Consider the following 16,601-nt stretch of genomic DNA (forward strand, 5'->3'; position numbering starts at 1 on the left):
TTTCATAGTCAATTGAGTAACTTTAAATACTCAGATTTATTTATAAAAATATTCCTAATTGGAAAAGCCATTTCTAATTCCTTGTTTCATGTAATAAAGGTATCCAACATTCTACAAATAAGATATTCACTAGTTCTAACATTCTAATTTTTTCATTCACATTTTGTGATGCAGAAGATGAGATGGTCTCTCTAATACACTACAACTTACTTTTCCTTTCTTTCCTCTTTTTATAACTTCACTGTCTCCATATAAACATATATACACAAAAATATAAATATTTTTCATAATAATATAAAAAACAAAACTTCTTTAAAAACAAAGTACTAGTAATAGATATCATTAAATGTGAATTTAAGAAAAAATGGTCAGATTTGTCAAAAATCTTCTACATTGGTCTCTGTCAAATAAAATATTATTTAAAGGTTTGTAAATAAAATCTATTGACAAACCCTTACAGCAATGTATTCCCTATTTTAATATATATATTTTTCCCTTCCACCCTGTGTTTGATATTTCACAATTCTCGATACCGTGGTAAATTTCAAGGACAGGGATCATAGTCCACTAGACAATATGATGTTTGTTTATTTTTTTTCTTTATAAATAGCTATTGCACTATATTAATATTGATAATTATAAGATAAGACAATTGTAGAACAACGTCAATTCTCAATTGCATCTCTAAAAGCAAACAGTTATAAATATCCCATGCTAAAAATACTTGATCCAATACAGCGTACTATACGAGAAAATATATTTTCTACTCCATTGCTTTAGATCAAAGCAAGTTAGTTTCACAGTTTTTAGAAAAACCTGTTGCTGCTTTGCAATAAATAAATGAATAAATAAGTATATAGGGACATTTAAGGAAAGTATTTCAAAAGCATTTCATAAATAATATTATTGTATTTGCTTCCTTCAGCATCTTATAAAGACTTGATGTCTGTTGCACTTCAAAAAAGGGTATTTTGCTAACTGCCAGCTGCTGACTTGAGAATACTGTTTTTGCAAACTGAAACATGCCTTTAAATTTTACTGGGATTGTTACTGCTGATCTGATTGCAAGACTTCATATTTACATTTAACAATAAAGACATATAACATGGTCACTTTGAGGATACCATATATCATGTTCTAATCTCTAAAGCCCACAATGATAACAAACAGATGGATATAAAGTAGGCATGTGCAGACAAACTTAGTTCAGCTGATGAAGAGATCAGTGTCATTTAGGTAACATGATTCACTGTGCTGAAGTAAAGAGGCGTTTTGATTCACCTTGATGAAACAACTTGGATGGCCTTGAAATGCTTCAGGTCACAATTGCAAGAAAAAGCTTCACCAAGTTTTCCCCAGTGCTGGCTATTAAGCCTCTAAACTGTGTAGGTTCATGGTTCCCAACAGTATGCCATGCTAACATCCAGTATGAAACATCGTTAGCAAATGCCAAAAGTGCCTGTCATTGATTTTTTAAAAAGATATTTTTATCCTACCTGTATTGTTTTTATAAATAACTCAAGGTAGTGAGCATACCTAATACTCTCTCTTCCTCCTATTTTCTCTACAACAGCCTTGAGAGTGTGTTGAGCTGAGAGTTGACCTTGGGTTGACTGGCCCATGGTCACCAACCCAGCCTTCATGTCTAAGGTGAAAGTAGAACTTAATGCAGGCTTAAGGCAGTACTGGATTTCACAATCTCCTGGGTTCTAGGCTAGCACTTTGACCATGTGGATTCTGGAGAATTCCAGTGGTTTCTGAAGTGGTCCGGTTGGAAAATCCTTAAATCAGTGTACTGGACATCTTGCCTTTTCTTGCTGAAAGAAATTCCTCTAGTGTTCTCCCACAATCTGGGCATGAAGGAGAAGACTGTGATATGCTCAAAATCAGAGGTATTTATTATTTCTTAGAAGAGAACTAGATTGCTTTGAGAAGCAGCCTTGAGAGGTATATTATCTGAACTTTTTTCAAAGGGAAACAGGCCCTCAAAACTTCACAAAACTTCACCATCCTAATTTAGTGCATTGATTGAAATATATTTTATACATAATGGCATTTGGCATACATTTGGTAGAAAAATATGGGTGCCGGAAACCATAAAAAGCCCACACTTCAGGCTTTTAAATGTAAAACCAAATCAAAACTCTTGAACAGAATAGCTAATTATGAATTATTGTGTAGTGTTGTTTTTCTTTTTTCCTGGAATCATATTACCAGTTTTACAGGTAGGTTTACTGACAGTAAATTTTCTGATAGAACTAGTGACTCTGCCTCCATAAGTTTCTTACTATCATGTAAGAATCGCTATATTTCATTCTTCCCATACTGTTTTCTTCAGAAGTGATGCAAAAATTAGTCCTCATACAATATCATTTTAATGAGTTGCGGTTTAATATGAAGTTTATTGCATTCTAAATATTTCACGCAAGAATACTAGATAATTTATCCTTAGTTGATAGGCCTTAATCTGTTCTCTCTCTCTCCCTCTCTCTCTCTCTCTCTCTCTCTCTCTCTCCCCTCTCTCTCTCCCTCTCTCCTTCTCTCTCTCGCTCACTGTATATGTGTGTGTTTGTGTGTAAAATACAGCATTTTACTGGTATAGGAATATATTTATATTCCAGAGAAACTCAAGTCACATCAATGTGACTTTTGAAAATCCCATTTATTATCGGGTCACAATATATGCAACTAATATTACTTTTGGCTGAGCTACGTTCAGCAGCATCCACAATCTTACTACTTCGGAATCTATTTTCTCACAATACCTGCACAATACATATTAAATGAGCAGATTGAAAAATAATACATTAGAGGAGGACCAAGGATAAAGTACATTCTTGAATACATGTCTACTTAAATCTGACCATTTCTCTCCAAAGCCAGATGCATTTTCACAGCAAGAGCAATAGGGGGAAAAAAGAATGATTATCGCTGCATTTTTCAGAGGTTATTTTTCATTCCCATTTAATACACTACATTTTGAAAGTAATTGTTTTTCAAATTAACTTCCTTTGATTTTAGCAGGAAAGACAAGAACCAGTTTAAATGTCTTCCACTGAAACTGAACTGAAAAATACTTAACTTTGAGAGACAATATCCTCTATATGAAGCCTTAGGCAAAAAAATATTAAAATGAAGTTTAGCAAACTCAGTTGTCCAAAGATCGTTGCTATGTAGGACAATGTATCATTTCTCTGCTGGTGCTGTCTGATGTTGGTTGGTTGAGATGGCTTCACACAGAAGCAATAAGTAAAATTACCTATGCAGGTATTTACTACCAATGTGTAGTGTATCTGAGCTGTCAGCCTGACATTATGTTATATTTCCATAATAATATCATGATAATGCTATAAATTGGTGCTACAGATACTATTTCTGATAAGACTTAAAGAAGCTTAAATCATACAATACAAATATTTAGATTTCAGTTAAATGAACAAAGAGTCTCTCTTGTTACAAGGAGGGCAATAGGTTCTCTATCAATAAAGAATCCTAATCTAGCTTTATCAGCAAAGAAGGTTTTAGAAAAGTGTTGAATTCTACCATACTCTAGTGATTCTCATTTGCTAAAGTTGATTCAGCCTTCCATCCTTCTGAGGTTGGTAAAATGAGGACCCAGACTGTTGGGACAATATGCTGATTCTGTAAAACAATTAGGGAGGGTTATAAAGTACTTTAAAGCAGTACATAAATATAAGCATTGTTGCTATTAGTTTACTACCCCAGACAGAATTGGGGTAATATTTAGGCAACTTTTAAGATTCATGGCTCCTGCTCAAAGAGCCAGTAGTAGCTGTGACGAGAAGGACATTTATCCAATATAAGTTAATACATCCAAATTCATTTACACCAACTTTGTCTTAGGGGCTGGTCTTAGTCATGTTATCTGGAGCGAGTTTGAGCCTGTGACCCCTGATGAAGTGGACAAGGCCGTGCGTCGTCTCGGAGAGGGGGTGGGCGGCACCGTATTGCGGTGGTTCTCCTCCTACCTCTCTGACAGGTTGCACTCGGTGTTGGCGGGCAGACAGAGATCGACCCCTAGGTGCCTCGATCATGGGGTGCCTCAGGGCTCGGTCCTGTCCCCCCTCCTTTTTAACATCTACATGAAACCGCTGGGTGAGATCATTCGGCGACACGGGGTGAGGTATCATCAGTACGCGGATGATACCCAATTATATATCTCCACCCCGTGTCCTTTCAGTGAAGCAGTCGACGTGATGTGCCGGTGCCTGGAAGATGTGAGGGTCTGGATGGGGGTGAACAGGCTTAGACTCAACCCTGACAAGACCGAGTGGCTCTGGGTCTTGCCTCCCAAAGGCCAACTGGATGGTCCATCTTTAGTCCTGGGGGGGGCAAATTTACCTCCCTCAGTGCAGGCACGCAACTTGGGTGTCCTCCTGGACTCACAGCTAAATCTGGAACAACATCTATCGGCTGTGGCCAGGGGGACCTTTGCACAGGTTCGCCTAGTGCACCAGTTGCGGCCTTATTTGGACCGGGAGGCTTTACTCACAGTCACTCATGCCCTTGTCACCTCAAGACTGGATTACTGTAACGCGCTCTACATGGGGCTACCCTTGAAGGGCGTTCGGAGGCTGCAGTTGGTTCAGAACGCAGCCGCGAGAGCGATTGTGGGCGCGCCAAGGTACGCCCATGTGTCACCTATCCTCCGCGAGCTGCACTGGCTTCCTGTGGGTCTCCGGACGCAATTCAAGGTGTTGGTTATCACCTTCAAAGCCCTTCATGGCATAGGGCCAGGTTACTTACAGGACCGCATTCTGCCACACAGCTCCCAGAGGTCCCATAGATTGGGCCTCCTTCAGGTCCCGTCGGCCAGACAATGTCAGCTGGCGGGCCCTCGGGGAAGGGCCTTTTCTGTGGTGGCTCCGACCTGGTGGAATCAACTTCCCCCCAAGGTTTGAACTACTCCCACCCTGCCGGCCTTTAAGAAAGCCGTTAAAACTCTCCTGTTCCGGCAGGCCTGGGGCTGATGTCCCCGGGGGGCCGGGATATGATTGGACTCGCGGTATGACTGTATTATTTTATTGTTTTATGATTGTTTTAACTTTGTACGCCGCCCTGAGTCCTTTGGGATTGGGCGGCATATAAATATTTGAAAATAAATAAATAAATAAATAAATATTAAGAAAATCACAATGATTTCAATGTAGGAGATATTGTATGTAGCCAGTTTCAACATATTGGAATTGTCATCAAATCTTGCAGGGGTTTATATTTAAATAAGAGTATCTAAGTCAGATGCTTAATGATTTGTTTGAAAGTTTGAGAAGTTGTTCAATTTTTATTGCAAATCTTTTTAGCTAAAACTTTTTTTTTAAAGGGGAATTGGTTTATTGTTTTAACAGACTGTTACAATATCTTCTATTTCAGATAAATTGTAATATGCAGGTATGAGATGTAGAAATGAGCAGAGTGGGCAGATGGAATAAATCCCACAAATAAATTTAATAAATCTCCAAAATAGCCAATATGATTTAGCAGCCAAGAAAATGTTAATTGAATGAGAATGATAAATACTGGACACTATGTAAGAGAAAAGGGAAAAAAAGAATAAGAATTGTTGGAAATATGCAGAGAAATCACACTTAGCTTTTTATCCACATTTCAAGTCTTTTCCAAAGGATTGGCAGACATTGCTTTTTAATAATATTAAAAGTATCATTGCAATATGTAAGCTGTTCCAAGTAAAGCTGCCTTTTGCAATTGACTGATGGTGATTTAATCAATGTTGACAGTGTTCATGCAGTGCTCTAGGACTGCATCCAAGATGCCTATTACTATTGGTGCTATTATGCTTTCTTTTGCTATAACTGTTCTACTTCTATTATTATTATTATTTAATTATGATTGATCACACAGCCAGCCAGATTTTAGACTGGATTTGGCATTTTTATCCATCTACTTAGTCTGTCTTAAAGACCTGGGATAAGCAGATGTTGTTGTTGAATGGTGTTTATTATTATTACTATTATGTGTAGATAATCTACTGTTAGATTCATAGACTAAAACTGGTGGAATCTTAATAATTCAAATACTAACAAAGGACCTAAAGGTAAAAGTTTCCCCCTCTCCAGTCAAGTCCTCTCCAGTCAAGTAGCTCCTAACCTACTACTTGGTAAGATAGAAAAATGTGGGTTAGACAGCATCACCACCAGATGGATCCGTAGCTGGCTGACTTGCCGTACTCAATGTGTGGTCCTCAAAGGAACTGCATCTACATGGAGGGAAGTGTGTAGTGAGGTGCCCCAGGGCTCTGTTCTGGGCCCAGTGCTCTTCAACATCTTCATCAATGACTTGGACAAGGGGATAGATGGGGAACTCATCAAATTTGCAGACGACACCAACCTGGCAGGAATAGCCAACACTCCAGAAGACAGGCTTAAGATACTGGACAGACTTGAACACTGGGCGCTATCTAACAAAATGAAATTCAATGGTGAAAAAAGCAAGGTTCTACATTTACAGTAGGCAAGAAAAACCAAATGTACAGGTATAGTATGGGGGTACCTTGCTCAGTAGTACTAACTGTGAGAGGTACCTCGGAGTCCTAGTGGACAATCACTTAAATATGAGCCAGCAGTGTGCTGCAGCTGCCAAAAAGGCCAACACAGTGCTAGGCTGAATTAAAAGAGGGTTAGAATCAAGATCATGTGAAGTATTAATACTACTTTACAATGCCTTGGTAAGGCCACTCTTGGAATACTGCATCCAGTTTTGGCCACCACGATATAAAAAAGATGTTGAGACTCTAGAAAAAGTACAGAGAAGAGCAATAAAGATGATTAGGGGACTGGAGGCTAAAGCTTATAAGGAAAGACTGGTGGAATTGGGTATGTGTAGTTTAATGAAAAGAAGGACAAGGGGGGACATGATAGCAGTGTTCCAGTATCTCAGGGGCTGCCACAAAGAAGAGAGAGTGAAGCTATTTTCCAAAGCGCCTGAAGGCAGGACAAGAAACAACGGATGGAAACTAATCAAGGAGAGAAGCAACCTAGAACTAAAGAGAAACTTCCTGACAGTTAGAACAATTAACCAGTGGAACAACCTGCCTCCAGAAGCGGTGAATGCTCCAACACTGGAAATTTTTAAGAAGAGACTGGACAGCCATTTGTCTGAAATAGTATAGGGTTTCCTGCTTGAGCAGGGGGTTGGACTAGATGACCTCCAAGGTCCCTTCCAACTTTTATTATTATTATTATTATAATTCTAATGGACAGTGCTCATTTCCATTTCTTAGCCGAAGGATCAGTGTTGTCTGAAGATCCTTTCCATAGTCATATGAACAGCATGACTATATGCCAAGGCACGTGGAACACAGTTACTTTCCCATCAAAGTGGTACCTATTTATTCATATGTGCATGCTTTGCATGCTTTTAGGTGGGAAGGAGCTGAGGCAAATAACAGGAGCTTGTCCTGTTATGGGGCACTTGTACCCAGGCTGTCAGTTTTTCAGCTGACAAGCACATTGTTTTTAACCACTGAGCCATCATATTCCCTATTATTAAGATAGCATCTAAGAATATAGGCAGTTCAAAGCAAGGTGCTTTTTTGTAAAATTAGAGTGTTCAAATCTAATAAATTCAATATTTCCAGATTTCAAGGAAGTCTTTTATGTATTTCCTCTAATGACTCCAATCAAGATTGGTGTAACAACATTTTTTTCCCATAAGTATTCAACTTTGACCTACAAGTCCATATATTTCAAATTTTTCCATTGTTTTTCCTCATTTCTAGAATACCAACATCAGTGAACCAGATTTTCTTTTTTTAAATCACTGTTATATCGGGCATGTTATGAATAAGATTCCTGTCTGTTTACAACTTAAAGCCCCTTAAGATCTTAAACCACTCATTTTCCGAAACCTACTCAATTTGATGGTTCTAGTAGTTTTTACTACATTCAAATTCAAACTTCTGACAAAGTTTCCAGTTAATAATTTTGGCATCTCAGTTGTGACTGCTTATAGTCAGTTTGTGAAATTTTGCAGCAGCTTCTGATCAATTGTTTCATCCTTTTTATTAGAAAGTAGACATTTTCTGTTGTTAGTTACAGTAAGATTTTGCCTAGTTGTCAGTTAGTTGTCAGAGCTTGTTCTTGAGCCACTAAAATAAAGAATTCAGTTTTTTTCTTTAACAATTCTGATATTAACCAACTCCATATGGGTTTTTAATCAACTTTTTTACCTTCCAGTATTAATCATGCAGCAGCTTGTTCTTCTAATTAACAAATTTGTTTTCAATTATTTCTTTTCTGTATTCAGCCTTCATCTTTGTTGTTTTCAGGAGATTTCCTTGATTGACATCCATAACAAGAGTTCTTGGCTCTTCTTAATATTGTCATTAAGGCCATGTTCCTCTTCCTGCTTTACCTGTAGAAATCCTTTATTCCAGGGGTCTCCAACCCCTGACATGCCAGCAACTGGTCTGCACAAACAAGGAAAGCCCCATCCACAGGATGCAGGCAGCACACAAAACCATGTCCCCTTTGGTCTGCGGAAGAACTTCTCTCCACATAACCATTCCCTGGTGCCCAAAAGGTTGGGGACCTCTGCTCTATCCCCTTCAGTTCTTGTCAAATAAAGCCATACATCACTTTTTGGGTTTTTATTATTATTATCTAGGAATCCTAGATCCTTGAGAGATAAAGGTTCATGATCCGGGTAGTTAAAGGAAAAGAAAAATGGGAAGAATACAAAACAAAAAACTACCTCTTGTTTCAGACCTCCATCTCTCTCTTCTATGCACATTCAATCATTTATCTTCTATTTCATGAATTCTGATTCCTTTTTCCCTTTTAGTTTATATTCACTACTGCACCTAAGGTAGTACACTAATATATAATAACAACAATAAAAATGAACACAGAATTTCATTATTTGCCCAAAATGTAGCTTAAATACATACAGCAAATGATTTGAAAGCAAGTAATTAAGTAATATATATATTTTATAACCATTTAAATAATAGAATAAAGAACCATGTTACCAACATGATTATTAAATAATATAATACAGATAATGTGAATGCCCAGAAATCCATCTTAAAAGACTTCATTTATTGGCAAACTCATATGGGAAATAATTATGGAAAATTCCAGATGCCTAGGTATTTTTATCAGAAAAGATGTTATAAAAAGTAGGTTTGGTAGTAGGAAATGGTGAGAAACTATGATGGAGCTGTATATTGTGCTTGATCAGAATCTACATGAAATCTGGAAGTGATACAGCCATAAAATTATTTAGTATCTTGGACTGCAGTATTTAGGATATATCTAGCATTCTTTCTAGGCCAGTTGGGCAAAGAAGCAAGCAGTTATGATTTCCCTCTTTTTTTTTTGAAGGATATAGAATTGATCTGTCTTAAAATATTTTTATCTCAAAATGAAACACAGCACTTCTTTGAGAGATGGGAACAAAGTAATAAATTTAGAAATATTTTGTGAGGATGTGCTAGATACAGTTCAGAATGGGCAGTAAACATTCTTTCTGAAGCATTCATAGGGGGGGAAATGTCAGATTTCTGGATCTTTAGAATTTGTGTAGAAGCAGGAGAAATCAAATGGTTGTTATACTAAAGATGAATATACTTAATCCACTTTTGTATATGGTCATTCTGTATATGAATAGCTCTATAGAAATGAGATCATTGTAACTACGGTATGTAATAGAAAAATAATGCAGGGACAGTATAGGGACTGTTGTTACAAGCAGAGGACTATGGTTGTTAGATTAAAGATGATGGAAAAATCATTTTATCTGATTAATTATAAACACCATATATTGTAACCATGGCCTCAGATGGCTTTTCACCCTGTTCAATTTTTCACATTTGGCTAATTTGCATCTGTGATTAAGTTATAATCCAGTAGTTTATCAAACAATATTATTTCACTTTATCATCAAACTCTTTCACTTGGTTAAAATCATAGTATGCTATCCTGGTGATTGAATCTCTTGGTACTATATATAGTGGCTGGTTGTGTATTGATAGGTTGCTAGAAGATCATCTATTCATCACAAATGTGGGCACTGTTTTAATTTTATCTTCCTCGACATAATAAAATTACTTAAAATTTTATAATTAAATGAGATGGGAAAACAAGTCTATATAATATTTTCTTATTGAGTATGATTCTTTAATTGAACTGTTGTTGGAAAATAATTTGATGATTGTAAAAAGGTCTTCCGAGATATCCTCATGGGTAGAATTTTTAGTGCACGTGAAATTGTGTTACAGGATGGGTGAAGTATCAACTTTGTGTTTTAGAATGCTATAATGGATATAAAATGTCACACCAAAGTTCTTGAAAAAAATAAGATAAAATGTTGGTCCCCATTAATAAGGGAAATAAACACAAATTAAATAAGAAAAGGATTGGCAAGTCTATTGTGCCCATAATTAAATTCAGTTTTCCAAGTTCCATAACTGCACAGTGAAAATGCACAAATACAGATATGGCACATGGGAAAATATTTAAGTTAATTTTAATATTTTGCATAAAAGGCACAATATACATTCATTTCAAGAAAATATATGTTTTTCCCTTTGCTATATTGTTTTTGTAGTTACTGTATATAAACTTTATAAATATTTGCCTTTTATGTAAAAATGTATATTCTTTTCAAATCTTTTGGGTCCACAATGCTATTGGAAAGAAATTACTTTTAATTTGCATTTCCATGATTAAAAATAATTGTCAATTGAAATGAAGTCATTTTAGATTGCTTTATCTGATATGTGCTTTTGTTTGTTTTCTTAACTAGTGAAAAAGGCCATAGATTTTAAATCTAGAGGATTTAAATTGTTTCCAGGGAAAGACAACAGCAACAAGTTTTCTATCTGTGAGTGTACTTCTTTTTGTTACTTTTTTAGTGCAAGAGTGAAGTTTGTGCTGTCTGTGTTGTTTGTGTGTTGTACTGTTTCACATATATCTAAGCATTTATGTGTATGAAATGTTTATGCTCCAGTCTGCATGATGAATATGCAAAGTGTAGATGTGCTGTGAAGAGTGACTCTGTATAACATTGGCATCACCAGAATATGTTTCTTTCACTGTTAATGTTCCAATTTAAATTAAGAATCCTGATCAGCTCAAGATTGACTCCATCTTCCATCCTTCCGAGGTTGGTAAAATGAGGACCCATTTTGTTGGGGGCAATATGCTGACTCTGCAAACCGCTTATAGAGGGCTGTAAAGCACTACGAAGCGGTATATAAGTCTAAGTGCTATTGCTATTTTTCTCTTCTCCTAAAAGTAGTCTTTTGCTGGAAGTTACATTAATGTAAGTAATAATGCACTATTATTATGTCTTCAAAAGAGGAATTGAAAGAAACATATTTTTCAATTAATATACAGGATGATAACCTTTCAAATTTGATTGAACATCAATGCATAAAAGGAAATAACATCCTCATTATGTATAATAAACAGATTTATTCTGCAATGGTAGAGTTTGCTTTGTATTATTTTTCTATCAGAAATATTTAGCAATGCAAGAAGGATTGAAATGTCAAGCTTTATTAATCATTTTTATGGGTTAGCAGAAAATAATAGAAAAAAAATGATTTTAAACAGGATGTCATATGATCTCTCCCCTCCACCTCAGGCTGCCAACGGGTGTCATTGTCTAATTTGAAGAATAAATGATGAAAGATTAGAAAGAATAATACATCTCCAAGCGTATATTGAAGCATACTCTGCCTAGTTTAGACCTTTTCTCTCCAGGTTTTACAGACTATTTAAATATTAAACTCTAACTTTTTGGAAGTGGTCTTCAATCCAGTCCAATTTTCTTTTTTTTCATATTTTCTTAGCTTCTCTTTGGTTGATGTAATGATTATCTATGAAGATTCTCAGTCATCCAGGTCACAGTTATCCCAAAGATGCTTGTTCATGAGGCAACTGTACTTTCTTATTTTTCTTTGAAGACATTTTGCTTCTCATCCAAGAAGCAAAACATCTTCAAAGAAAAACAAGAAAGTCCAGTTGCCTCGAGAACAACCATCTTTGGGATGTAATGATTATGTAATATACAGTGACATGAAATGATGGTATTAGAAGGCTAACAATGTTGAAAGCCTTGTTCATGACCCTCAGTCTGTCATTCACTATCTAAAGAAAATAAGGGGAAAAGATACCTAAAATAAATGGATAGTGTAAGCTTCTTTGCAGTTGGGGTAGAAAAACTGAACAGATAGAATAAGTCTTCTTGAGTCTTGGAACCTGAAGGTAATTGATCTGTACAATTGTACAATAATATTTACAAAACTAGACTTTATGGAGAATGAAAGACATGGGATTCAGAAAACTAGGTCACATCAAAAATTTGAGTTTTTTCTACTTATTTGTTATTATCTGGTTTCTGCAACCCAGATTTGGAATTCTGATAAAGGAGAATATTTGTAGCTCAGGGTTGAAATGATGGGTCCTTGGTGCTCTCTAGCTTGGTTGGTTTCTTGCAGATGTTTCATTATGCAAACCAAGTAACTTCATCAGTGCTAGAACTATTGCTTAACATATGATTTCAAGATAGTATGTTATCCAGGCATTTTATAGTTACTATTTTAGTAGCAGAACTTCATTTTCTGCAAAGGAAAGCTGTGCAATCTCAGGAAAAGACATGATGTTTTATGAACTCACAAATAGGTGCTTAATTGTGTGCTCATACTTTTTTCTAAAACATTTCTGAAGTGCTATAGATCTCTGTTAGGTTAAAACATAGTTCCAGATTTTATTTGATATTGGGCATGACTTAGGTTCCTACACTTCTGTAATTGGGGTTGCAGTTGAATTGACCTGCATCAGAATCTGCATTTGGAAGAGACTGACATCTGCACTGCCTGTAAGATTTTATTTACAGAAGAAAAAGTAGCTTTTTCATAGGATGGTCAGTAGTTAAATGACAATTTGTAATCCCACACCTGAGGAAGGGGTCAATTGATGTTAAGCCTCTAAGAGACTTTCTCTCCCATTTCTACTCTTTAAATGGAAAGAAACAGTTAGAAACATTCTGAACATCCCTATTTCAATTATGGAAAAGCACCTAATAATTTTGTGACCAATTGTGACCTCAGAGTTTTATGATATGGGGCAAATACAAATAAAATCAAAATAAGTCATTAAAATCAAGTGACCTCCTTCAGACATTTAGAAGGTCCAAAGGTTGAGATGACTTCTCAAACGTTGCTCATCCTGATCCACATGTCCCACCATATATTTGCACCTCTCCTGAATTATCCTAAAATGCCTCTATCTATCAGCCAATCCCAAAAATATCACAGATAGTGCCATCCATATCTGAAGTCAATTAAGTTAGCATGAGCATTGTGACATTTAATTTCAATAATATTAAAAAAGAGCTTCTTTAGAGCAATTTATTGTATTATATATTAAACAAATTATATAGCTGCCCAACACAGTTGACTCCAAGCAGCTTACAACATTGAAATGCATAACATAAAAATCCATGAAACACCATCCCACCCTACACATAACAGCAGCAACACAATCAAATCAACCACTTGATCAGCTCCATCTCCATTCATGATCCTCAGACCTGCCGATGAAACCACATCTTCAAGGCCTTCAGGAAAAGCAACATAATGGAGGCCAACTGTACTTTGGAAAAAATGGTGTTCCATGGAGAAGGGGCCACCACTTAGAAGGCCCTTCATCATGTTCCCATCAGATGTGGACCCATAACATAGCCTGCCTTCCTGTTTTGCTGAGCTAGGTGGATGTAAAAGGGGAGAGGCATCCCTTCAATTTTGTAACATATTCTATATCTTTGATCTACTTAGAGACTACATACAAGTAAAATCTACATGCCTATTTTTGCTAAGAGTATCTGAAATGGGGAAGAATGATATTTTAACTTAGCTTCTGCTGACCATACAACATTAAGAAATGAATATCATTTATAAGGTATATGAAGTCAGAAAACTTTTTAAAGAGCAGAGGTGTTGGTAAATGTGCATAATTATTACAGTCATTTTTCAGAGTGGAACTACTTTTGAAGCACTTAAATACTCTCTATATGCATAAAATGTATTGCCCCAAAGAATGAATTTTGTTTTATCTGTGAATCTTAGGGGGCTTATTTCCATACATAATAACAGTATTGGAATTCATATCCCAGATTTAGGTTAATGAGAACTTTCTATCACAAGCTTCAAAGGAATATTTAATGGTTATTTAAAATATTGTACATTCACAAGCCTATTCAGCTTCACAAAGTGGAAATAAACTTCCACTTGTTTTATTTTATTACTATACAATACTTCCCACCCCTAAACTTCAGCATTATAATTGATGCAATTCAGAATATTCTGCTCTAACTATAAAACAGATACATACAGTGTTGTATCATGCAAATATCAATATTGATTAAGATTTCTTAAGTGAGAGGCTTAGATTTTCAACTTCATGCATGAAAAATACCCCTTCTTCCAATGAAGGTAGTATTTGTAACCTTTTAATTAAACTTTATTTTATTTATTATTAAATTTATATGTTGGTCATGCCATTGTCTATTGACTCTGAGTGGCTTTCAAAATCATAAGAATGGTAATATAAAATATTAAAACATTTAAAAAACAAGAGCATTAAAGTTAACAAAAACTGAGTAAAACAGGAACCAGTTTATCAATGGGATGGAGGTGGAATCTTCTGAATAAAACTGAACAGTTGACTCCAAGCAGCTTACAACATTGAAATGCATAACATAAATTCAGTTGGTTTTATAATGAAAGAGATGGTTAGAACATTTTTAAGCATGAAGTGATGGTAATGTGCTGCTTCTTTTTTCTTGGGAAATGAATGCACAATGTGCTTGATTAGTTTGCATATTATGTCTTATAATGCTGCTACTAAGTTATTTTAATGTGACTAACCTTTTCATTTGCTCCCATTGCTACTAACATTTCACTTTGATGTTGCCACACTACTACTGTTATCACAGTTCCTGACTTAATGCTAAATACTTACTATATTTAATGGATAATCGAATCCCACTATTATTTTGTTAATACATAGTATACAACATTATTTTAGTAAGCAACAATATTTTGTATGATATTCTGTTTAATCCTTATGAAACAGTCATTTGTTTTTTTTTATTTTTAACTAGATATGTTAAGGGTTCATTAACTCCAAGAAGTTTTAAAATGTATTGCTAACCCATGTTAAGAGTTTCTATGTATTTAGAGAAAGTCTATCTCAAAATTTCAGATGTGTCAAATCAAATTAATTCCATTGGCATAAGCCTTCTTCCTGAAAACTATTCAGTAATCCACTTATGGTCTATCCTAATTGTACATTAACAGTAACATCATATATTATTTTTATTGATCAAATACTGTTAATGTAAAAAGTATAAAAGAGAAAGAGATCAGAAAGGATCAAAATTAGACAATGTAAAAAAAATCTGGAATTACAATGCAAATGACATTGACACATAGTATCAACAATACTAGTTTTCACACAGGGACACATTTAATCCTAATTAATTCAATTGAATATAGCCAAAATAATGATAATAGGGAACAACAGATATATAAGCAAAAATAAAGTTAAAGAGTGTTATTTCTATCTGTGCATATTTATGTTGTTTCAACAATCACAAGGAGAAGCAAGAAAATAAAGGAAACTTCAAAGATATCTTTGATCAATGAATCAAAATCAGGGAATATAACTCTTGAACTTAAGTGGCTATCATCCCCAAAGCCTTTAATTAACAAAATTGTCAAATAAATGCAGAAAAACAGAGTAAACAGAAATGTTAATTAGAAAGCAGAAATCAATCCTTTTTTGTCTGTGCTATGATCTTAATATTTAAATTATTTTTTAAAAAACAGTTTTGTCTTTCAATCATTATATTTACATATAATGATTATATATTTATATATTACACAATATATTTTTTGTTGTTATCATTACCCCTCTTCCTTTGGGAGCAAACTATTTTCAGAGGAAATGTGGGAGCGAAAGAGGAACCTTACCTTTAATTTTAAATTATTTTACTTGAAAAAGAAACCTCACCCATCACCAAAGTATGACAGTTTTCTCAATTTTGATCAGTTGAGCATATTATGTTGTACAAGCTGATGCTTATTTTCATAAAGTTCAACAAGAAGCTAAATATTTTTCCCTAGCCCTCTGTGAACATCTTAAAAGAAACATTTCTGAAAGGACATCATACCTCCATTTTTGTTTTTTACATTTTAATTTGCTTCTAAACATTTAGTAATGGGATAAATGAGAAGGAAGCAAACAATGAAACAATGAAACAAAGCAGGCATGAAATGGAGCATGTACATTCTAATTCTTTTTTGTGGTTAACAAAAGAATGTCCAGTAATAATATACTAGTATTAACCAGAAAGATTGACAAATCAGAAAGTATTGTATCATAATATCTCATCTCTTCTAATTGGAGAATAGGAACATACAGTGAAGTCTCACAGCATTTATCTAGATTATGACATTATCCACTCATTAATGAGTCATTAGAAAGCATGCAATTTTCTTTCCAGTGCCATTATAGGGTCTAGAACTTAAATCTAGAAGAATATAAAAGACC

The 16,601-nt window shown here is 35.1% G+C and overlaps 1 protein-coding gene across 1 annotated transcript in view; it reads left to right on the top strand.

Moving 5' to 3' along the window:
* LOC120303072 (CUB and sushi domain-containing protein 3-like) overlaps positions 1-16,601 on the top strand; it is a gene marked incomplete at its 3' end in the record, with an annotated part of 446,767 nt that overhangs the window by 263,484 nt on the left and 166,682 nt on the right. Inside the window, exon 7 of the mRNA XM_039332219.1 lies at positions 10,786-10,863. Coding sequence (XP_039188153.1) covers positions 10,786-10,863 — 78 coding nt within the window. The remainder of the gene's footprint in view (positions 1-10,785; positions 10,864-16,601) is intronic.

Source organism: Crotalus tigris, unplaced genomic scaffold (genome assembly GCF_016545835.1).
Source record: "Crotalus tigris isolate CLP2741 ecotype Arizona unplaced genomic scaffold, ASM1654583v1 scf7180000024455.1231707, whole genome shotgun sequence".
Taxonomy (NCBI): Eukaryota; Metazoa; Chordata; class Lepidosauria; order Squamata; family Viperidae; genus Crotalus; species Crotalus tigris.